General features: G+C 44.1%; 1 protein-coding gene across 2 annotated transcripts in view; it reads right to left on the bottom strand.

Moving 5' to 3' along the window:
* The window catches only part of LOC125009324 (zinc finger protein GLIS1), a 65,455-nt gene that overhangs the window by 3,866 nt on the left and 35,725 nt on the right, over nt 1-25,864 (bottom strand). Inside the window, exons 5-8 of one of the 2 annotated variants that reach the window (XM_047587197.1) lie at nt 15,409-15,570; nt 12,816-12,926; nt 10,032-10,173; nt 6,985-7,159 (exon numbers count right to left, since the gene is read on the bottom strand). In XM_047587197.1, the coding sequence (XP_047443153.1) occupies nt 6,985-7,159; nt 10,032-10,173; nt 12,816-12,926; nt 15,409-15,570 (590 nt within the window). The remainder of the gene's footprint in view (nt 1-6,984; nt 7,160-10,031; nt 10,174-12,815; nt 12,927-15,408; nt 15,571-25,864) is intronic. The other variant, XM_047587198.1, reaches the window with a different exon arrangement.

The raw sequence follows: 25,864 nt of genomic DNA, 5'->3' as shown, positions 1-25,864 counted from the left end.
GTGGTTGATGTAGAGTGGAAAAAAGCGTGACATGTATTTGAGCAGAAATCTTGTTATGTCTATTTCACATGCAGTTTTGCTGAATGGGATGTGGTCTGCATCGACTGTTCTCGCTGTGGAGGAACATGTGCATAACACAGGAACATCTTATTTACTCCCTAGGAGTCAGACAGGACCATCCCTCATGTCTAGCCGGTAGAAATATGCCGACTGTCAACTTTGAATACGTCTAAATACCAAATTCAAACATAAACAAGCAGCTATGATATAACTAGTTAATATTTTTCTGCCTCTCATTTGTGTGGTTCAAAATAGTTAATCACAAAAAATGTACAGGCACAACAATTAAAAGAAGATTAACAGTTTGTTTGTTGTTTTGGTTAAAGTTAGAAGGCAGATTTTAGCGTAACATTTACTGACTTCAGTTTCATGTAGGCCTTTTTACCAAACTATATATGAATGAATTAAACCACATAACATTAGAATATAAAATATTTATGTGAAAAGATGCAGACTTAAATTTATTTTCAGTAGTGCTATTCTAGTCCATTTGACTCATGTTTAGTCTGCAGGCTAATACCTACCATCAACCCTTAATTTCACTTACATCCACACTGTAATTAATCAATACATTATAATATAAACAAGTTAAACAAGCTGTGGATATAACTTTTCATTTTTATGTTTAAAAGTGTCAGATGAAAGATTTTTTGCTTCAGACTAGTGCTAAGCTAACTGACCGTAGCATCACGTAACACAGCGGCATTAATCTTCTCTTCTTACTGGGTAAAAAGTAAGTAATAATGGTTCCTTCAACATAAAAGCCCGATTAGCACGAGTTTAAATAAACAGGAAGAATCTTTCATGCACGCCTTCATCACTTCATCACGGTAATGAATGTACCCAGAAGCACTAAGAATCGCGTCTGCTATTTATTCCAATACAAGCGCACGCGAAACTCGACATTACTGGTTTAACGATTTAATGTTGCACACTTGACATTAACTTAATGAAACAGCAATATGGTCCAAATCCAAACCGATGTGCAACAGACCTGCCTTTAAAAAAAAAAAAAAAACGGGCCGGCCAATCACCTCCTCAAATATGCAGCAGCTACTTATGACTGCACATCAAGAATGCCAACACATAAACTGCTGCTGGGTTACTGCGTGCTGCTGCAGAGGCATATGGTTTGCGCTAAGCGCTATAGGAACGTGATGACAGAGTGTTGCTGGAGGCGGCCGAGCCCTCGGATGACTGCTCGTAGCTGGCCTGGCTGGAGCCGGCTATATGACCCGCGCACGCAGCACTCAGCTGCTGGCAGCGGCTTTGAGGAGGGCATCTGACAGAGAGCGGCCGGTGAAGGCCGACGGTGTCAAGCTAAAGCGCGAGAAGCTGGAAGGCGACTGAATTTATTCTACCTTTTAGTTAATAGTAGAACACAGCTCCGGGCTCTCAGTGTTTATCAATAGGGCTCATCGTAAAACTGCTTATAAAAAATAATGGCTCTGTAGAAGAGGTCAGGTTTTTTGCTCCCGTATGCCTTCTGTTTGTTCCCGTGGCTCATAAATGTATGAACAGTTACCATAATAATCTGGGGACAAATAGGCCTCAAGCCAGTAAACAATAAAGTAAATGCATTTACTTTTAGTTTACTCCATTTTAGGAGGAATTATTGCACCTATTAGGGCACATACAGCAGAGAGGGTTCACAATGACTTACACTAATTATCTAATAACATAAGACAAGGACTAGTCAATCACCTTGGCAGGACTTTAAATTTTGATTGATATCTTTTAACCACATATTTTACCACAGGATTTATAATTTTAACTTTTAGTGTGGTGCTGCTATTTTTAGTTTAAACCGTTTACTTTGAAGCTAAGCTACTGAGGGACTTGACAAAAGCCACGGTTTCATTATCAAATCTGCGCAGAAGTTAACTATTAAAATTGAGGTGACTTTGGTGGAAAAGTCTGGTTGGATATTTCGTCCATTTGTTCTGCCTCCTACCTGCCATCGAATGGGCGTCAAGTTTTAGCACACCGCATGTGGACCACTTGACTTTACTGTTACAAAACGGAGGATGCTTGTGTGGCACCTTGTGTTCGTCCAGCTCCGGAGAACTTAGTTGTTGTCAAGTGTGGCTAATCCGTGTGCTGGCACGGGCCCAGTGCGTAGCCATGTGTTCCTGCAGAGAGCAGCATTCCCCCAGGAGCTGCTGTCAGCACAAACTCAGGAAACAGTTATACTGTTCATATTTTTACAAGCTGCCTCTATGTGAAGCTAAAGTGAATCATAAGCTAATCACTGCCAGCTGCCCCCCGGCCCTGCTCTCGCTAGGATCGAGCTCGCTAGGCGCTCAAGCTCATGGAATGAGGGGAATCTTTCATATGCCGCATTAATCTCTGCCCTAAAATTCATCTCCACTGACCGTCCTGCTCCGCTCTGCTTTTTCCAGCCGGGCCACACACTCTTGTTCCGCCGTGATGAGCGATCGGACCTGATGTTTTCTGACGGTGGAATTGAAATGGGGTGTTAAGGCCTGCGACGTTTTATAAATCTAGAGGAGGTCAAGAGGTTAGGACGAGTGTGGAGACATGTAAAGTGTGTTTGTGTGCCGCTGAGTGACGCAAACTTTGACCTCCACTGCAAAAGGTTTTTGTCGGGAAGACACGTTCAGAGCGGATATTTATAGAGCTGAGCAGCTACATGTGTCATGGCACCTCACCCTTTACTCATTCTAGAGAGCATTAGCTCAGAGATTTTAACCTGGCTGCCTCACTTTCTTTTTTGTGTGTGAGTAATATGTTAAAACTGATGTCATTCTGGGAATGAGATTTGGTGAGCGATAAAATTCGGGCTCATGAAATGCGAAGAGAAGAAGAAGGTCAGAGGGAAATTCAAACCTGAACTGCTGCCCTTAAGCACACAACTCCAGACAAAATAACTTGCAGTCAGGTATGCTGGCATGGACTCCACGACTGCTGGCCTGCAACTATTGTCCAGAAATATTTTGCCTTATTAAACCAAAGCTACCCGTGAAGTCTTGGCCCCTCCGTGTGGAGGCGTGATGGGATGAAGATTCATGAACAGCGCTGCTCTGCTCCTCGTTCATCTTCCTTCACCTGAACCCAACTGTCCCACTAGGGAGCAGGGATCATACCCCGTCCTCCACAGACCCCGCAGTCTCTACAAACACCCTCTGCCTCCCCCTTTGTAGCCGACCATTAAGCCCCTCTGATTGATGACAGAGGCGTCTTTGGCGCAGGTCGGTGGGAACACTTCTGGTTCTGTTTAGCGAACTCAAACAGCGCTCTGAAAGACAGACAGCAGCATCCCGGTTAAAGCTAAGCTAAAGCTAAGCCAGCCCCGCAGGCTCCAGCGTGAAGAACGCACTCAGAGCATTTTGAAGACCCAGAGAGATAAGTGGCCAAAACACACGGGATCCACATTTAATCAGTGTGCTCCTCAGAGGAATTTTCACAGTCTGAATCTTTTCTCAGCGTCTACCGTCGGTATTGACGGGTTAATTGCAGACTACACATTATGACCTCAGGACTACAAAACTGATCGCATGCTACCTCAAAAAGTGTTTTTGTTTGGGTCCTGAGATTGACACAGATTTTCTGGATCACTGGAGAATGATAATGGCTGGGGGACAGACCGTGTAGGGTTACGAAGTTGTGAACGTCCCCCTTCTTAACGTAGCTCCGTGCTGCCACTCTGATTCAATTAGCCCGTGTCAATCACTGCCGAGGTATCAAACCACCCCAGACTAATATTTGCAGAGGGGCTCTAATATCAATACACAGGTAAAGGCAGAACCCGCCCCCCCTCCTTCCTCCGCAATTATATAAGCACATATAGCCGAGGCAGTGAATGACAACATTTACCACCCATCTCTCTGAGAGCACAGGCCGCCCATCTCTATGCCAGAGGCCCCGAACATACACTCACTCCCGCACACTCGGAGGCACGTGCGCTCGTGCCACGGCGATCGCCAGAGGTATTTTAGCTGGCATATCTTAATATTAGCTTCAGAAAAATGACACTGGTATTTAGAAAGTAAAAAGAGTCTAAATGGCCTATTTGAGCCAGAGTAAACACATTTAGCTATGAGGTCAGAGGCTGCCACACTGGAGGCAGGTTAGTTTGATAATTTTGTCAAAATGTTTAATGTCCTGCTAAACCGTTTGGGAAAAACAAGTGCGGTGCTGATATTGACTTTGGCAGCAGCCTGTATACTCAAGCCTTTAAACATGTAAATCAAATGCTCCATCTTCAGGCAAATGTAAGTAGACGTTTCATGCTCAGCCTAGCTGCAGGTCTCTGCCACAGCTCGCTTTTCTGACTCCCCCGCCCCGCCCTCCGCCCATACGGTGTGATGAACAGATAGGGTGATACACTGTGTGTGTGTGTGTATGTGTGTGTGTGTGTGTGTGCATTCAGGAGTACTTTTGGGCCAACATCTTGATTCGATGAAACCTGTAAACTTGGCAAGTGCTGCTATTTTAATGCAGTGTTGTCATCACAAGTATGTGGGAGCTAAGGTGGAGAACAAATATATACACAATTGTGGGATATTACTTATTTGGGGATTTAGGTTACAGATGTGAGGGGGAAAAAAAGAGGATTTCTCACTGAGACGCAGCCACACACACGTCACATCAGATGCTCCACAGCCACTGAGTCTGTCTCGCATCAAATATGTCACCCTGCCTGTGACCTGAATATCCCCCGCTCAGGCCCTTTTCACTTTCCCTTCGTGTCCTCACTCTTATAATTGCTGTCGAGAAAGACGGCGCAGAAACCGCAAAGTGATTTCAACAGCGCTCTCCTTCGGCTTTTTGAAACAACACGCCGTCTCCCAGATGCTTCCAGGTCGCCCTGACGTCCCAGAGCGACGCTCCGACGTTTACGTCCAGACGTTTCGCCGCAGCGGCCCGATGTTTGTGCTGGACGTCGAGCAGCCTGCTGTACCTCACGCCCCAATCGTGTGAGTTTCCAGGACTATTATATGTAAACTCACTTCCACTCACACAAGCACACGTGTACGCGCAGCTCTTAGAGAAAGACATCAAACCTCATTTTTGTTATACGCCTGTGTTGTATATACTCTAATTAAAGTGTATATACACACACACATACACCCAAAGAGCAGACCACGGAGTCAAAAGAAAGCATGTTTATGTAACACAATCACTTTTGTAACACAGAGTTTATGATGCCTGGTTCCATCCACTCTTTCTCAATGTTATTAAAGCGTAAAGGACTGTTTTCCTTCTCTACCTCCCTGGTTTTAGACACATTGCTCAGTACAGTACACACTGTGCTTCCTGACGACACTCTGGCTATGAAACTCCACTATGCAGGCTCTCTGGGGAAATCATCTGCGCTAATAGGAAACATGCTGTGCCTCTCACACACACAGGAAAAACACAGATACATAAAAAGAGCTGTCCATCCCTGACGTGTCCTTGAGCAAGGCAGCTGCACATCTAAGAGCCGCAGGTTTTGGTAAAAGCCTGTTTGTGTAGTTGACACTAACAGGCTGCTTTGTAAAGACAAGTTTGGTCACAGTTAATTAATAAATCCTGTGACAATCTGTTAAATAAAAACAGATTCTCACCACAGGATGGAGCAATACCGAAGCACTCATTAAAAAGTATAAAACAGTCTTCATAGTTATGGTTTAAAGTCTCCAGATGTACTTGTTTTCACAATTATCTGAAAGATGCGTCATTTTATTTTTAAGGGGGTATAATTAATACAGTTCATTGTCTGTGTTTGTTGTGCGTCTCATTCAAAGTAGTATATGACGGTCTATAAAACTAGGAGGGTTCAGCCGGAGAAGCAAAAAACGCCCACAAAACAAAACACCCAAAAGATAATATCACCCCCACTTCGGTACTTCACTCTCATTAAAGATTGAATCATGGCTTCTCAAAATAGAGCTTGTGATGTGTCACGCTGACCGTGCGGTGACCAGCGCTGCTCCGCTTTCCGTGAGCGACGTCCCAGGGATTTAAAAGTTGATTTTATTTCCAGTAAGAAAGCCAAATGGGTTTGTCAGCAGGACCACAAGGCTTAACCTAACATGATCTAAGAGGGTTCGCCCTGGATTCAAAATGATGAATAGGTGGAAAACAATGGAAGCAGAAGGTGAAAAATGTGTTATGACAATGTCTGCCTAAGTCTTACAGGACCAGAGTGAAGGATTTACGTGGTTCTATTTGGAGTAATGGAATATTTGCAATTATGTTTTTATTAGTGTTTAATCGCGTGCAATTAGGAATATTTGTGGACTTTATATCCACACAGGGAGCGTGTCTTCCTCCACAGAGTCATATTGTTCTGCTATGTTTCTACAGCAGAGTCAAACCAAACACTTACTCCAGAGAGTCTTTGTTTGTTCTTTAAGTCAGTGGCAACACAGCAGCTACGGCACCTGACGGAGAGGGCAGGGGGAAAATCGCTGCAATTGCCAACATCACCAGTAGATGTCACTAAACTGTTCTTATGGCTTCTCCAGTAGAGGAAGATTTTTTTTTTTTTTTTTTTTGGCAGATCTTTGTGTATATGTGAGCATGCATAGTTGCAGCAAATTTGGAAACAGTGTAACAGTGACCCAGTTTAAGACAAAGCTGGCGTTTTTTGTTGCTCTTGCTCATCTCTAGCGTTAGCGCTATTGCTAACTCAAGTTAGAAAACTTAAACATATCTCGACCGTGGTGTGACTGACTTATTTATATATATATATATCTGTATTTGGGACTGGTTGCAGGCGAGTCAGCTTTGGTGTATTTTCCTCTCATTAATCAAAAGCAGTGCCCTATTACTAGATCTATGTTTATGCGTCCCACCCTGCTGACACTATTATTATTCCCCCAACCTACGCAGTGACCCGGGCCGTCAGAGTGAGCGTGACACATCTCGACATCTGAACACACCTACGGTGTCACCCATCCGCGAGGGACTCACCCGTCTCTCGCGCCATCCATGGCCGCCAGTGGGGACAAGTGATGAGGGCTGCCGAGGTCCCGGTCCATGCGGTGCTGTCGGGAGGGCAGGTCGGCGGTGGACGTGGGGTTGGGGGCGGCGGAGAGGAGCTCCACCGGGGCGCTGTGGTGCGGGGTGCTGGAGCCAGCGTACAGGCCTGAAAGACAAACAAAGCTAATTCAGTAAACGTGCCAAACAAGCTCTAGGGCCCTGCGCTCCGTCTTTCCTTTGAGCCAATTAAAAGCCATTTCACAGCAACGGGATTTTGTTTTGACAACCGTCATTTAATAAAAGAGCTTTGTAAAATAAAATGTTCTGTGTTTCCCCTGTTTGTGATTTAGTGTACACCATTTGGGGTGCCACAGGCATTGTCCTTGTTTGTATTTTCAGCAATGTTTTCTTACACAATAACTAAGACCTCATATATATATGTGTGTGTGTATTTTTTTTTTTAACAGTGACTTTGAACAGAAGGTAATTTAAGAAGAAATAAAAGAAGTAAACGTGGAACAGAGAAGAAGAAAATGCTCTAATTTGCCGACTCTATTCCACACTCTACTTTCTACTTCCTGACAACTTTTTGTGCGGTTTCAAGCTGCGAACTATGTATTTATTTCTATATTGAGGTCTGTAAATTCCTTGTTTGTTCCGACAAGCATGTTAAAACCCAAATTTCATTTTAAAAACAGAAAACGTAGAAGCCCTGTTCATTTCTTAACACTGTATAGATTCGTCAAGAAGTCTTTGGAGAGCTATTTGGACGTGTCACTCTACAAATCTGCTGCAGTGTTTCACTTCAACCCTTCAACCTTCCAGCAGTTTAATTCCAAAAACATTTCAAAACGCTGCTCCGCGGGGAGAGACTTAAAAATGTGACACTGCAGACATCAAGTCTTGTCAGGAGAGACTCGATCTCCCGTTCTTCTCTTTGCACAATAAATGTACTCTTTCCATCTTCCGATTACTGACTAATTTCTTTCCCAGCATCCACGAGGATAGTGGCGCACTGACTGTCTCGGGCAGTTAACCAGCGACGAGAGCAGAAGACAGGGGGAGATGAAAGGAAGAGAAAAGATTGGTGCTCCTGGTTTTGCAGTTTCCAGGCCCAGCTGTTCTCAAGTGGAAGCATGCCGAGGCCTGATCTGACAGCACTCTGAAATGGCTACAAGCTTGATTCATTATCCCCAAATCATCAATCACAGACCTTAAATGTTTTCCCCTTTAGCCCCAACATCTGCTACCACACCGGCAAAACAGTCGACAAATAATGGCCGTGATTGCCTCAATTTCATCACTAGTTTCTTGCAGCGAGGGGCAGAGAGGAGAGGATTTGATGGAGCTCGTTAAGTGGAGGATTATTTTCTGAAAATGTTGCGGGTCGACTCTGAGAAGCTTGCGGTTGAGTTCAGGAAGGAGTCCCTGTGTGAAGAGCAGATGCAGAGGTATATCAGCCATTAGGAATAACAAGAGGAGCATGCAAACCTCTGCACTAAAGCTATGATGAGTCCTTCCTCTGGTTAATCAGGGAACACTTTAATTACGCTCTATAAAACAGAGAGGGGTTTCTCGTAAGCCGCGCTGCAGACACGTGAATAAGAGCAGACTTATAGGTAGTGAACAGGAAAACAAGTTTAGCTCTGACTGGAAGCATGACTCATTTTCTGCTCCACAAGTGTTAATGATGGGAATGCTGCCCACTTTGCCCCACGTCTCCCATGCATCCTATTGGCCCCCGGAACCAAGTGAAACTCATGTAAATGTAGCTCCTGAATGCCAACCTCACAAGTGAGCACCTTGGGGAGTTTTAAGCCATTTAGAACAAGAGAGCAAGCAACGTCCACTCAGAGGCAGAGGGAGACAGATGATAAAAAGCCAAGACGCAGAGGCCCAGCTCGACACTCAAAGACAAGTGGAGCGTTCAGCCGTCAACTGTGCACAGAGTTCCACCAACAATAACAGACAGCGGCGGGGAGCCTGGATGGGGTACAGGCCGAAAACAGGGTCAGATGTGTCCATAAATACAAGGAGATGCAGAGCATCTCTGTTGCCTTTAAGACAGTTATAATCCATTTATCTCTTTCTTGTTTCCAATCCAGCGCAACTCTGACGTCCAGGGATGTTCAGATTCATCAGTGAGAGAAATGGAAGTTCAAAGGCCACATGTGCTTGAATAAACTTTCCATTTGTAGCTGCTGCTGATGGTTTTCGCAGCCTCCGCATGACAGGAACCCAGGTTAACATGACATACAGCAGTTATGAAACACAAACCAAACAAACTAAACACTTCCTTTATAAACTTAAATAACCGAGAAGCAAGCGTAACTGCTCAGATGTTGATACAAAATGTGCATAAGCAATTACAGATGAATTATGTGGTGTAACTTGTTTATGTTTGACCAACGGCTCTGTAAGTATGATTTTCACTGCCTGAGAGCACGGAATGACCACAATACATCTGCAGGAATGTTGACATGGCTGTTGATTACCACCAATGACTCTGTGATTGCTTTGCCAGGTGTCGGGACTTCTGGCGGTCAGACCTCACTTGCTGGACCGCTCCTCTGTTTTGGAACAAACGCTCCCCAGCCATCGATACTTTGAGACGCAGCCAGTTTCTTCCCTCACATTTTCAAACCACAGAGGATGGTGCTACTATTGGTCTCACATGACATGACATGCCTAAGTGGTAATACTTAGCAAAGTACACTCTGTTGCCCATGGACTTGGAATGAAATATTTTTCGCCTCTTCTCACGAAACGATTGTGATTTATTCTTGATAATGTGTATATCTCTTCCAAACACATAACTGATTTGTACACGTATGAATAAAAAGAGGAACGTGTCCGAAAACAAAACGATTCTAACTTTTTTGGGCAACTGTCGACATTTTTGTTTAATTTGCACTAAATTTAACTTCCATTCTGGTATGTTTAGTGAAAATGTAACTAGAGACCTGACTTATTTAGTTGACATATTAGAGTGTTTAATGGCTTCACGAGGGGAAGGAGCTCCAGCATCTTGTGTGCACCTGTGAACATGTCTTGGCCCATGGCAGGAGAACGGCCGTCCTTGCCGTTGTACAGGTGCTGCGAGGGCGTGGAGCTCTGGAGGTGCTGCATAGACAGGCAGTCACTCAGGACGTCCTGCTCCAGGTGAGGGCAGGGCCGAAGCTGAGGAGGACAAACATCAAGCGAGATCAGAATCAACAGAAAGTGTTTATGTTTGAAGTAATCCAGAGAGAGCTCCAGCCGGTCTGCAAGATTACGCAACCTGAGAACAAAACACAGCTTTAGTCTGTATGATAAACTCAACTCAATGGATGATTTTTTTTTGTGTCTGTTTTCTCTTTTTGCAGTAATGTGATTGTGATGTTAATTTAAAACAGTGGTTGAGCAAATTAAGAAGAGCAAGAGGAAAAATCAAATGCTCCTTTTTGAGTCATGCCTTGGCCTTAGACACACTGGGTAAGTGATCACTGTACCAGCTCAGAGCCAATCTGAGATTGCTGCTGTTTCTCTCACTGCCAACAGTAATGGGGACAAGTGAAGACACATTTCAGCTGGATATTCGATCACAGGCCACAAGGAAGAAACTTAAACCAAAGGGAAACTTGTGTCAGTTGGAGAAAAGGACATCTGCCGTATGGATCAGCGGAACAGCTGACCTCTGGTGTATACATCAGTGGACTGCTCCGTAATAAAATGTTACAGTTGCTGAGGTACACACCAGGACTCCACTAACAACGACATATTTCCTTCCCTCGGGAGATTCGGCATCAAAAGTCAAGACGGGGACTGGGATGCCGAGATTTAAACCAACGTGAAACATGAAATATAGCCGGCCAGAACAGACACACTGACACAGAGCGGAGGATTTACCAACAGGCACCGGTATCAGAGAGAGATTAATGAGAATCAATAATAGTAGACAACAATAGTGTGACACAGCAGACTCAGTTAATTAAAATTAATATAATAAGACAATAATAAGACTTCATGTAGAAATTAGTTTTTGCAGCGCAACTCTTTTTAATTAGATCCGAGATTCAAGTTGTGTTTATTGCTGCTTCTACGATATGTGAATAAAAGCACACACAGGTGTGAAATACTGTTTCTCCTAGTCCCACCGTTCTACACACACCGATCAGGCATAACATTATGACCACCTTCCTAAAATTGTGTAGGTCTCCCTTGTGCCTCATCAGAGAATGGACATGTGTCTTCTGAGGGTGTCCTGTGGTGTCTAGAAACAGAATGTTGTTAGTGGGGGCCTTTGGGTGCTATGGGTTGAGGGGAGGGGCCTCTGTGGATCAGGCTTGTTTCTAAACAGTTTTTGTGTTTGTGTCAGGCTGCTACCTACAAGGAGTGTCATTGCTATGGGGTGGGGGTGTCTGGTCTGATCTAGGTGGGTTATACATGTCCGATTAACATCCACATGAAGCCAGGTTCAAAGGTTTCCCAGCGGAACACTTGATTGTCACAAGGTCAATGTGATTCACTTATTTACTTACTACCACTGTGCTACGTATACTAATCTGATGTAATTACTGTTACTACGATATATTACATCAGAGAATACACAAATAAATATATAATCAAAAGATATACAGGTGATAACTATAAGTGTACAGTTAATCAACAGTTTCATCCATTGATACAACTGTACAGGAAGGGCCGCACAGTGGTGTGGTGATCATTCCAACATTTGAGTCCATCAGTCTGTCCATATATCCATCCATCTGCAAATACGACTTTTGTTATTCCAAAAAAGTAATTCCACATTCACATTGGACTGGGTGGAAGCATTGCTCAGCAGTATCTTCATGACATCCACCTTCTGATTACTCCAGCAGAGTTCATCGACAGCGCTGAGCCAAGTGGAAAGCTAATCTCATATGTGACTTGCATCTTTTAAGCTGTTCTGCAGATCTGGTCCCTGTAATCAGAAGTGATTTAGCTTTTCAGCATGGACATGCTAGAGGAGTTCACAGCTGGCACCTTCCACGTTTTGATTTCACGCTTAGATAACACACATCAGTAAATATGTATGTACGTGTCCTCCTCTGCATCCTCGCGAGTGCCCTGCAGAGCATTCATCACACGTAATTGGGGTTCTGTTTTCTTCACAGCAACATTTGACCATTTTTTTTTCTGGGCCCACTCCAAGAGTGGAGTAAGAGCGTTTGTTTGACATTTGTCCATAACATCTGGCCACTGGGGTATTCCACACTACAGCTTATTAACAATGCTACAAGCACACATGTGTTTCCCTTTACGACGCAAAGCGAAGGAACACATCATCCAGCTTGCCACTATCCAGCCCTTTTCTACAACAATGAGCCCTTTCTCTAGGTTATTTACCCGCTTCCAGTCAGTGGAAAGAATGGGCTTTTGACCATGAGCGCGATGAAATGTGGTCAGACCTGATCTATTGTCGAGGAAATGATTCTCAAAGATACCCCTCAAAATCCCAAAGTCTCAAAATCCCTCAATTAAGCCAACGAGATAGATCTGTAGATGATCAGAACGGGGCAGATTATATAAACTAGGCTGTTTGTACAACTTCTATTCCTACAGTATCAACTTAAATATGGCTGTGCTGGTTGCTTTCAACCCATATACTGTAGCACACTGGGTCCATCCATCCATATGTACATGTTTTCCCATGACCATGAAACACAGTACTGTAGACTTAAAGTTCAATTCTCAAAAATAAGATAAACAACAGCTGTTGTGAGGTAACACGACATCCTACTCACTACACCACAGCGGTGCATATAGTTTTAATTTCCTCCCGACTCAGGTCGTCTTACCTTTCTACGCACCTGTTGCTCTTTGGCCGAGTGGATCTTGACATGTTTGCGTAGGGAGCTGGGGTCCGTGTAGCGCTTTGTACAGCCAGAGATCTGACATGCGTACGGTTTCTGTGAGGACGGAGATGATACTTCACGTCAGTTATAGGAGCGAATTACACTAAAACTAATTTTACAATAAGAACAACAGAGAGAAAGGAAAAAGCAGACGAATATTCAACCTTAAAGAAAAGTTAAAGTCCTACCTTTCCGCTGAGACAGACACAGAATTTGAGAATAAGGGAAGAGCAGAAAAGAGACGAAGAGAAAAGACGGTCAGTTGTTAAATCTTTCAATTCCAAAATATCACGACAGGGTTGTGGTTTATTTGTCATTAAAGATTTAAAGCTGATCGGGCTGTATTGTGTTTCACGTGTGGCTTAATGTGGAGTATCCCTCCTTTTTTCCTTCTGTCAGCAGAGTAACAAAACTCAGCTCCCCTGGTACTGACACATCAATACTGCATGATTAATAATGTATAAATACTAGAGGACGGTCCTCAAAAATCCTGATGCATAAATATGACAAATATATCAGGCATGCTTGGTTGTGGCAGGTTATTCGGGAAATTGGACCGCTAGGGTAACTTTTCTACATTGGAGGCTGTCGAATAATGTCTGGGCACGACTCCGTACCATGAGTCTGTGTTTCAGTCCGCGTGCTGACATACAGGCAGGAAAGAGGGAGATGTAGTCAGATAGTGTAACAGAAATGTCACCGAGTTTCTTCGTCGTTTCTCATTTTTCACATTAAAACGTAGCTCGCTGTTTTTTTCCCTTCACAGTAACATTTTCTTTTTTCATCCTCAGAAATATAATGTGACCATTAAAGTGTAAGGGGATATAGGTCTTTATTAGCTCTGCCTTCAAGCCTCAGCGTGCTCTCTAACTAACTCATTGTTATTCCAAGTGGCTAGCAGTGCCACTCATCTCTGCCATGTTTGTTTTGCCAAGCAATGTGCTCAATACTGCGCAGAACCCCGAGTAAAAACTTCTATGTAGGATAAATATCATTAAAGCTTGAAAATGATTTTCCCCCAAAGTGTTTCTGGCAGGGCAGGCAGCTGGGCAGGCGCGGCGGAGGCCTCAGCGCGGCGTTAATGTGAAGCCGTAAGCATCGAGGTCCCCGATTAGCTGTATCATTTGGCCTACTGTGGAAAGACTGGGCGGTGGAAGAAAATCCCTAACTGACAGAATAATACAAGCCTGCATTCACATGACTGTTACATGTAGCTGATGTGCTGGTGGCGAGCCAATGCAGGAGCTTATTTTTAATAGAGAGTGGTACACACCTCTTTTTGTAGCCGCGCCGATTCCCCCATGTTTCATTCGCTCTGGCTTTTTTCATTTTTGCGCTTATACACCCTGAATCAAAGAATTATGACTAATTTCCACAATGTTCAATAAACGGACACCCTCTTTAACAAACGGGTTTATTATTTTATCTTGAAATGTGGAAAATAAATGTTTGGAAGTAATTAGTCAGATTTATTTATTCACTTCAATCTCGTTTCTCTTTTGGAAGAATTCTCATTTTCCCGAATGAGGGTTAAATTAATACGACTGTAAAAACCTTTTGGACTTTGTGATTTCAGGGAACATAAATAAAATTGCCTCTGCCGAAATAAATCCATGTAAGCAGACCTACAACTATCCACTGAACTTGGATTCATATAAACACCTGTTTATATATAATTTCTGAAGCGGTCAAAGAACTGCTCCGTACTCATATATGTGGCCTGGTTTGGTAAAAGGAAAGAAAGTGCACAGTAGTGTAATAAAAAAAAAAAGTGAATACAGAGGAGAAAAGTGAAAAGTTCCCTTCGATGGCAGTGAAAACAAATAGCCCAAGTCACTTAAGTACATAATTTGAGCGAAATAACGTATTTACTCCCGAGCTGTGTTGGCGTGTGGATGGTGATAAAGTGGGTGGTAAATTGGTGGGGTTACTGAGACATGACGAGTGGCAGCGATGGCTGACTCAACCTTTCCTTCCCGCTCTGCGGCTCAGAGGAACAGGCGAAGCTCTGTCTGAGCTCACTGCCCCAATCCAAGCCCGTTATGACGCAAGCTGCGACGGGGCCTAATGGCACTGATCGTTTAATGATCTGTGGCATGTCACTGCTGGAGTAGAATGGGCGAGAATGCCACACGCTTCAGTGACTGACAGCAAATTAAACTTTAACGCTGTCAAGATGTGGAAATGGGCATTGAGGCTTGAATGGCAGTACAGCTTTTAATGTTGTAAAGTCAAAGGAGGAGTATGAGTATCCACCAGATACACACATACTGTACACTGTACTGTATGTGTAGGGACTGTAGGGACATTCACTGCTACCTGATAGATAACAACTGTTTTAATTGTCCTAGAAGGGATTTTAGTAAACGAAGCCTGTTTCTGACATATTTAAATACAGTACGTATACACTAGTTCATCATTTTACGAAGCCACACACTGACCACCCAGACTATTTAACTGCTGGCCCAGGACCGGTTAAACATTAATCCGCTCCGGTGAAACATTGGGAGGCGAGAGAGCAGAGGCAGCTTCTGACCGTGTCCAGGTGAGTGCGTTGATGCTTGGCTCGGTCACTGGAGTTGCTGAAAGCTTTCTGGCAGCCGGGGTGCTGGCACAGGTACGGCTTCTCTCCTGTGTGGCTCCTCAGGTGGATCTTCAGGTTCTCCAGGCGAGAGAACGCTTTGTTGCATCCCTCGAACTGCGGGAGAGGGAGAACAACACGCAGGAATTAGAGCGCGAAGACAACCAGAGTCAGGTATGCACAGGACCACACATGGAAACAGGCAAAACGCCCGCAAGCATGCACAGAGAAGAAAAGAAATCAATCAGCACAAAGCTGGTAAATTCTGAGACAACGTGGGTTCTGCATGTGTGTGACTCAGGACTAAGTGCCCCTGTTTCCCGCAGTGCTATAATCACTCACACAGACGGAGATCACTAGCTCACTGTAGAAATTAAATGCTTAAGAATATGGGTGGTGTAATTGTGGGCATTGTTTCTGTGGCTCTTGAATTACCCTGCCAGTCCAAGGACCTTTGTTGAAACCACATCTATTTGAAAAAACAGCAGCGTACGTGACAGTACACCTGCTCCGAGGCTGCCACCTAAATGGTATTGGAAACTGGAGTGCGCCATACAGCGGCGGTAAATGGGCTGTAATGCATAGCATGAGGGACGTGTTCTGCTGCCTATAGTGCATCAGACTGACAAGTGACAATGACTGTAAACAAGCTCATATTCGACCCAGCTTGGCTCATTTGATCCCAACCACTCAGCCAATGAGCACCACAGATTTGTTAACATGTGAATGATTCATGAGGCTTCTCGCATAACCGCTTCTGCTCTTAAGCAGAAAAAAAAACAGCTGATTGGTCGAGGGAGTCAAGACCCCCCACTGAGACTGCTGGGTAAAGAAGAGTCACCAAGTGTACAGCTCCGTCATAGTAAAGGAAACATAGTTCACTTATACTAATCACACAAGTGTCCAGTGTTACCATGGAAACAATGTACAGAGGCATGACTTCCACTGGGTGCAACAGAGAGGAGCTTGGGTCAGAGCTCTTCATCTGTGCAGCCACTTGTCTGTTGATCTGTGAAGGCATTTGTTTCATACTTTGTCAAGAACACATGGTTTAAAACACAGATAGAGAGACAGGAATTATTTCAGTCCTGTAAAAACACGACTACAAACTGACGTTTCAACCAAACCGTCAAATAGATCCTCTAAAATAACCAATTTTGGGGGCTGAGCTGATCTCAGATCAAATTAAACTTCATCTACAACCTGTTGCGGGGACACATCGGTCTCCACTGTCCATTGTACTCTGACCTTTAGTGAAGCCTGCTGACGACAGGTCGGGTTACGGCGAAGGAGAGAGTGGCACCATTCTTCTAATGGGCCTTCAGCTACATCTAGGCTCAGTGCTCATCCCTGGTCTTCTTCATTCACTCCCGCAGCACAGGCAGGGCCCTTCTATTCACTGAGGCTCCATTTAATATAGACGAAACCTAAGCCGGACATGGTAGAGACGTTTTGGGTGACCATGCTGATCTGTGGGCTTGTGCGCGCGCGCTTGTGTCGCTCAGTGAGAGAGTCTTAATCTGCCCAATTATGGCCCCGCAACGCATAGCTCCTCATAAAGTTTGTAAGACCTTTGAGCTGATGAGTTTGGAAACAAAAGCTTCCTTTCACCGTGAGCAGATACTGTAGATGCTTCGTTCTTAAATGTCACGTTGGCTTTGTACAAGAAGTCGCAAACTAAAAAATTCCACTGAGTTTGTGAAGTTGATTTCACTGAGAAATAAACCGACTGAAAGAGAAATAAGTGTGAAATGTTAATATCTCGGTATGTTCACTACAGCTGGATATTGTTGATGTCAATATGATCACTCATTTTTAAAAAAGATTTTTTTTTAAACCTTCATTTTAGAAATATAAACATGCTTTTTTATATAAAAGAAAAAATCCTGATCAGCCGAACCTTAAAGCATAAAAATTGCAATTTATAGGAAGAAAAAACTAAATCTAAATCTAATAATAAATAAAAGACCTGAGCAACGATTTTAATTCAAACTGTCGAGAGTCTGGTTGCTGCCCACCTAATTAGATGTGACTGGATAAATGTAAGGTCAAGGCGACAAATAGAACTGCGCTCATGAGAAATGCAGAAAATGTGCCGTTTGACCGCAGAAGAAATGTCTGACTGCTCAACCAGACAGTAGGGAGGACTGAAAGGAGGGATGAGGAAAAATATCACTCAACATTACACAGACACATGCTGTCAGCGTACAACCATGGAAAACGTCTTTTAAGGGTTCACAACACACATGTCTGCACGGCAGAAGCATGTTACTCCAGAGGCATGCCAGTCAAATGTTTTGGATGGAAAAGAGCGAGGCGGAGACGGTGGGAAAATTTAATAAAAATCTCAGCGCAGAGGAACATCCGCGCTGCCGTACCAGTCATGACAGACACAGTCCACGCTAAGTGCTGAAATACGGCGCCGGGCAGCTCGAGTTTGGAAAACAAACACGGCTATTATTGATGTGCCAAATTTATGTATTTACGTATACGGGAATAATTACTCTTTCGTTGCTTTCTTTTCCGCAGTACAAATTTGAGGCTAAATTACAGTTAGGGGTCCACTGAGGGAAGCGTGTTAATCGCGTAGAGCATATTATTACTCTGGGACTTGCGGGGAGACAGCTCCAATATGAAGTTTTCCTGCCTGCTGGGAGACAAATAGGCACTGCCACATCTGGACAAAGATAGACGTTAAATAGGAGGCCTGCGTGAAAAATTTAATGCTAATCTGAAATGCTCAAATGTGGCCAGCGTTAAGTTTAAATGACTTCATTCAGTGAGCCCAGTGGCTGTCAAGTTCATTTTTGGATATTTGGTATGGGTCAAATAAAATACACGACTGCTGCTGCTGCTGGTGCTGGCTGAGGGATGTGAAAGCGTATAAACAGTGTTCCTGTGGTCTTATTTTGGTTTTAAGTCCAAAGTGACACATGGCAATTATATATTCTAGATTGTGTTTTCATTCCTACTAGACTGACCAAAGTTAAAAAAGTTGACGATAAAAGCCTCTAAAAATAATACATGCACATTGAGAAGCAAATACTATGGATCAGTGAGGTTCTACAACATCCATAAAAAAATACCGTTCATGCAGGAATCAGGTTAAAGTGCTGTAAACAGGGAGATGTGTCTGCTGTGTCTTCTGACGCAGGATCAACGCTAACTCACACATTACCTATGAAAACACTTTAGACTGCGCTAATCACATTAATTGCTTTAAACATGTTTAGTTTTCCTCTCTGAAAACCACCATCTCGAGTAAACTAGCAGACCGCCGCGCGAGGGGGACGGCACCGGGAGGGTTGAGGGACTTGAGCTGTGCTCGACATCGTCTCAGAGCTGAGGGCGGGGGCTCAGGGGCTCTACAAACATTGGGGGCGACAGCGGGGTCCTGACATGGCTGAAGCGGGCGAGAGCGGGTTGAAAGGGTTGGACAGGCAGCTGATCACAACAGACAGATCGCGGGCCCGGTGCGCGGACCGGTGGAGGTGCGTCGCGCCTGAGGCCTTCATGGGAAATGACTCCTGACTGGCAGGGAAAAGGCCAAACAGTGTCAGGTCTAAAAGGCGGCAGTGTACGACTCTCCTCGCATGCAGCGGCTCATTAGCAACCTGCAGGAGCTGCGGGTGATGGAAACAAACCAGCCGTTATGCCGGGGGTGTTGGGTTAAGTACGGCTGTTGACACGGGTAACAGAAATCTGATTAAATATACCCTTAATGGACGGCATAAGGAGAGAGATGCTGAGAGGCTCACAAATTACGCGGAGATTATTCTCTTGAAAATAATATCTGATTCTGGTTCGTGCAACTAAGGTCAACACCTCCAGGAGACAATTTCTTTCTGTGATTTTCAGCTTTTCTGTGGTTGTTGGAAATGCCAGGGAATCCTTTGATATGTCCTTCAAGCCTCTCTAGCTCTGGGCAGTAATTGTAGATCAGACCTCTGACTAACGATGGAGAGAATTCACTGTTAGCTCGCTAACTAGTATGAAATTCGCCATTACTCATGTTCAGACCCCTCCCTCCCCCCTAAAAAAAAAAGAAACAGTTCCGTCCCTGTGATTAGGTTTAACTAAGACATCCAGCTTTCTTGAGTGGCACGCCTGACAGACAAGGCGGAGGGCAAAGAGTTTCAATTGAAAAAGAAAACACAAATAAAACATGTCGTAAAGTGCCAATAGTGAAAAGCAGATTGTATAACATTATAAGTACGGGAGGGGGAGAAAAAAGAAACGTTTAGGGGAATGAGTTGGTTTATCACAAGGTGTCTTTCTCTGTCCTGACCAACGAGGAAAACCACTAACACTTCAGGATCTGTTCGGAGGGGAGGCTGTGAGTGCCCCGGCTGCGGATGAAGGAACATGTGCATTTAATCTGCCTGCTTCCAAATGCCCTGTGGCAACCACAGCAAAGAGCAGAAAAACGTAAATGGATGAAATTATATCCATATGATTCAACGAGACAGCTAAGGAGAGGCAGGTTTCTCATGCGCTTCGTCAGGATACGAAATTAAACACAGCTTGGCTAAAACATTCGCATTACATAGTTTACACATATCATTTCCACTGCGAATAGGGACCCTTTTAGCAGCCAGCCTCATCTGTTGCGAATACGACTTTAATTAGAATCAAAGTTAGCGGAGGACTTTTTGCTGTTTCTCAAGAAGAGGAATTAACTGACACACACTTCCTTCACATCTCCGTGAAACATCTTTTCTCCACCGCCTGATATGCTCTGCCTAATTTTTTTGGAAGCCCTGATTTATGAACGCTGAGATATGAGTACACACAACAAATGACTAAGTGGGAGGGAGTGTTGTCCAGATGCGAAGGAACAAGAAAACAGAGCGAGAGCTCAGCCGATAAATTGGTGGGAGGAAGTAGTCATGTAAATGACTAAAGAAATTGTTCTTAACAGCCATTTTGCACTCATGCCTGAATAGTTTTGGGGCCAGATTAAAAACTATGCGGATGGCACAACAGGAAGCATTCCTATGATGACTAAATGGGGCTTGCTCACATAATGAGCCAGCCCAGCTGTTATGTTCCTCTCGCAGGCTGTTTGCTGAATATTGAGGAGGAAGTGCAGTGATGGATCTGAACCCCTGTTCCTGCGGTGGAGGCCTGGCACGGCGCGAGGCCTGGATGCACAACACAGTGGGCTTTCATGGAAGCACTTAACCTGCTGTGATTCAGAGGCCTTCATTCAAATGTCCACCAGCGCTGCAGCCCTGCGTCGGATTAGAAAGCAAAGAGTTGATTTCCTTTAAAAACCCGGCAGCCTGGGGTTTACCGGTTCACCAAGCAGGGAGGAAAAAGGAAAACAGGGTCACGTTCTCAAAGACATGAAATGGTCTGACTAAGAAGAAGATGTGTATTGTGTGTGTTGGAGCGGCCTCAGCAGAAAACCAAATGTAATTCCAGTTAAATTGACACAGCGTATTTATTTTCTTTCTGGGCAAAGGCTCGGGGTGTCAAATCATTTCCACACTGACGTATTTTACACTCAGCTGTACGAGCACGAGGCAGCGGAGTTATCTTTGAAACGGGCTATAACAAACACCAGATCATATATCAGATCGCATTAATATAAAGGCTTCTCAGGGGGCTGAATGTGCCAGCATCGTGTACATTTTTCTTTCTTCCAACTACTTATCAACGACACTGAATACATTTAAAAGAAGTGGATGACCCAGATGAACCTAGATGGCTTTGGTTAACTTCTCATACACACTCCAGGCTTTGCTACCACAATGTTTCTGTTCCTCTTGGAAACTTGTAATGTCACTTGATTCTTACTCCATGTCAGGCATGTGTGGAGTCAATTCCACCCAGAGAGAAATGATCGGATCAGGCATTTCCATGTTTATTATTAGTAATTCCACTGCTCGCAATTCAATAGAAAATTCCTTCAGATTGGGTCTGATTGAGGTGGTCATGCAAGACATTTTATTCTGACTGGGTTATTATCCTAATTATTGGCTGAAGAGAGTGGAGTCTATGTCAACAAAGCCAGTGAGAGATGTTAGTATGCACGAGTATGTCAATTTCCCATTTAATTGTCACTGACACTGACTTCTGGCATTCAAATACACCTGAATATGAGAGGAATTTGAGACGTTCACTTCAGCGAGGGGACGGGTAACGCCTCACATCGAACTTTATCTCACGACAGCGCGTTTATGCTCTCGGCAATCGTAACCATTTATAACGGCTAATTAGAGTGCAACACAAAGTGTCCCGGGCCACAGCCATTAGTAACCGTCAAGGCATTAATTATAAACCCATTCACGAAATCCGAACCCGCCATGAAAAAGACAGACTGGAGGTTACGCAATGAAAATCCTAAACATGATCTGTGTCCCGAGCCGGCGCCTGGACTGATGTTACTGGCAGTCAATACAGGATCCTGTTTGACAGGGCCATGAGCTACGGCGTCCTCTGACACTCGGCCTTCAAACCATTCAGCGCCTTTCACTCACACCTACCTCCATTCTCACTCTCGCTTTCTCTTGCTGTCTCCCTTTTACCCCCTTCTGCCGCTAAGCTCCTCTTGCTCTGCAATCGGATGTTCTATACCACAATGTCTCCATTTTGCGTTGGTTGATAGATACCAATAGGCAACCGGTAAAGACAGCATTACATTTAATTGAACCCGTGTGGTCTTTGGTGATAATCCATTAGCCTGTGCTTTGACCACTATTATCAATCATTTTTACTTCACCACAGTTGGTCCAGTATTCTTGCTCTCTTTTTTTGCTTGTTTGCCTTGTCTACATCTGCTCCTACCTGACACACACACTACTAAACCTCCCAGGGCGAAAACCGTCCAAGGAAATGTGCCACCCGACTGGCCTGACTTGTGGCTGCATTTCCTTTTTGTTTATTAAGGCGGCTAGTAATGGACCAATTGGCATCTTTGGACATCGCCACAGGTGTCGAAAGACACCACCGCTCTGACCACATCTCTGGACATTAACCATTCGTTTTCTTGAAGGGAAAAAAGCCACCACCGTTAAACCAAAGCATCGAGCCAGGAAACCAAAGTACATAGCCAGTAGCTGTTTTCTAACAGCATGAATGTGTTTTTGGTTTATTTTTCTTTTAAAGATAGAATCTCGGTGGATTCAGAGAATAGTTGTGCTTTAATATTTATGGTAACAGGGGCACTGTTCTCTGTTGCGTTCCCTTTTTGTTGTTTCAGCTGATAACGTGGACGTATTTTTTAAAACCGGCCTGCAGACTTTAAATTTTTATGTGATGACCTGACTCAGTGAATCACAAGCGTTCCTGTACCACGTACACTTATAAATAATAGCTACTTTCTGGCGAGTTAGTCATTTTCCACACAATGCAAGAGTTGACACAGCCGTCTAAAGGCTCGCGCCTACTGTAGCGTACACAGGGAGCCTCTATAACTCTGACGTGACAACAATTAAACACTGCAGAAGCCCGACGAGCTGCCAAGCCAAATACCTTTATGCCAGAAATACTATCACATTCAGACAGAAAACATGCCAGTGAAATGAAACAATAGGTCAACATGGCATTCTGATCAACACAAAAGCCCAAGCAGGGTGAAGGGGAAGAGAGTGCATTTGTGCAACGCTCTGGAGGGGGACCAGACCACTAAGCCTTCTGGGTAAAAAAACGTTTGCCTTAGAAATGTGGTGCAACTGCGATGCCACGGTGCCCCTAGATTTGTTCACTCCTCTGCGTGCCAGGGTTTCGCTCTGTTCTACTCTCTGCGGGTTTCAGGGTCCAGTTTCCAGTGATGTGGATGTGGCTGGCTGCAATATATCAGGCTGTGCTTGACATTCGGCGTGTCACATCCAATCACGGCTCAAGCATTCTCAGCGAGCACATCACCATATATCCACATTTCAATAAATCAACTGACCACATCTCAGTGTATAGCTCTTTATTTGTTTTCATTAATTTAGCGTATACTTCCATGTCTCTGTTTACTGTCCTATAGGAAAACTCTTATATTCGAGCGCAAAGCCACTCCCCATTCCTGTGAAATTACGACGGGCTCATGCAACACGCCAACGGCAAATATCCCAATGTTCCACCATTCACGGCTATTCTTTGGTAAACGTTTTCAAATTTACGGAATACTTCCTTTACATTTCTCATCAGACAAATGTTTATTTTAGCTATAATATGAGACAGAGTCTGGTCTTACAATTTGCTCATTAGAGAGCGGGCGCATTCTTCCCATATACAGTTATTTATTTCCTGACTGAACTTTAAATCATGCGTGAACTAATTCAAATTTCTTGGCCTCATTGCTTTAAAACTGAAACTGATGGTATTGATGTCTTGTTTGTTTTGCCTCTGACATGCAGTGCAGTGCAAATGACAAAGTGAAAAAGTATGAAAGGCTGTTAGAAGAAGCTGGTAGAACACAGAGAAAACAAAACTCAGATTTAAAGGCTTCTTATTTCTACTGTAATTCTGCCCCAATAACTAAACCAATCTGGTTCTAAACCCCGCATAAACCTTTTCACATTGATGTTAAACTCAATCCAAAGCTGAACATGCTGAACGTGAAACAGATGGTCTTAGAAGTGAACTAAAAGCTAGAGAGACAGCCTGTTTCGGGAGACAGCTCATTGGGACGTAAAACTCTACGGGGGAGAGGTAAATCCCAGCTTAAATATCAGAGCGCCAACTCTGCTGGGTCAAACAATCATAAAATAGGGTAATAAGAAAATGGATCATCTTGCACACTGTGTCCTTAGATGTCCTACCATTTCTTTTCTTTCTTTGTCTAATATATTGCTATGGTGTGCATTACTGTTTGTATGTGCTAATCAGCATCACAATACGTGTATCGACATGCGTGCACCTTAATGTTTCCATTTGGATCTTTATTTACTTTCTTGCTCTCAAGATTGTCTTTAAGAACACACTGAAGATCTGGACTCATACACAAACTCTCTTGGTCGCCCTATATCAAACACTGTGTGCTGTGTGCGCAACAGGCGTCCTTTAAGAAGTCCACATTCAGCGCATACCAAATCACTTATCATGCATAATGCCATGTGATGAATTCTGGGCATAAAGTGTCATTCTTGGGATGACATCAGTGGAGCCGGATTGCCTGTCTGGCTCCGTTTCTTTCAGCCTTCACTTCTTCTCTCAAACATCCAAATTAAACCCGGCACACAAACCGCAGAACACCGCGGTGCATAATTTAAACTTGACACCCTAAACGTAAACATGTCTTTCGCTACATAATTTACCCATACTTCTCTTAGTGTTTATTCTGTACGGTAGCAACTCAGTTTCTCATATATATCAGCTTCAGGTCCAGGCTACGCTGGTGTGGTGTGTGCGCCTGGCTGGGTGAAAGGATACGGTGGCCCTGGGGTTGTGCTGTGGTTCTGAGGTTAAAGTAGTCCCCGGTGTGTATAAATGTCCCTCTTATTTGCTTGTTTGGTTGGCGATGTGAAGGCGGTTGGGAGTAGATGTTGTATGCAGTGACCTATGCAACACTGACAAGTCAGCAAAAAATAAAAACAAATATCTGGATGCACTAAGAGATTTACCTCTGTTCCCCACACACAGAGTGCACACACACGACTGGCCAACTGGTTTGGTTTGGTCTGTTTGCAGAGTGGCCGTGGCACAAATACATCTGGCGCAAAACGAGGATGTGTGTGAATGTGAGGGGTTTGGCGACGATGGCAGCCTCAGAGGAGAAAGGACCTGTTATGTCTCTGCCTCATAAAATGGCCATGGCCATAATTATCTGTTTGACTGTCGCGAAGAAACGTCTGGATGCAAATAATGCGCATGGTCCATGACGGCATACAGGCAGAAAGCAGTGCCGTGGAAGGGAGGACTCGTGAAAGAGATCCCGCAACTCTTCCATCCATCTATCCTTCTTCTGCTGCATGAACAGTGTTTGGATCCCCCTGAATATGATGGAGACCCCAAGCACACACCCCAGCCTCATATCTCTCATGTATTCGTAAACCGATCTGGTTCAGTAGAGAGGTTAAACTGATTAAGGTTTTGGATGAGGTACAATTATGACACAATCTCTGTGCAATGTATGACCGACCGCAGCCCTGGGTCTTCGGGTTTCCGATACCAGAGTGTGATTAAATGTTGAGGAAATGGGGGAACTCAAAATACTGCATTCCAGACAAATGCAATTAAAGTGTATCAGATGTAGCAAATCCTGCACGCTTTGATACCTGGTTGGGATGTTAAAGGTAGCTATAGCTGACCTTCTGCAACCTGAGTTCACTCGAGCAGCGAAGAAATGCTCCCCCAGCCCACGATGTGTGCGTTATACCAATTTAAGTTTTTGGCAATATTTTTAAAAGCGAAGTCGCTCAAATACGACAAGTACAATGAGAAAATGTTGCCACACCAACTGTGTCGGATGTCG

Source organism: Mugil cephalus, chromosome 6 (assembly GCF_022458985.1).
Source record: "Mugil cephalus isolate CIBA_MC_2020 chromosome 6, CIBA_Mcephalus_1.1, whole genome shotgun sequence".
Taxonomy (NCBI): Eukaryota; Metazoa; Chordata; class Actinopteri; order Mugiliformes; family Mugilidae; genus Mugil; species Mugil cephalus.
Note: the sequence above shows the minus strand (reverse complement) of the source record. Positions and strands in the feature narration are given on the sequence as shown.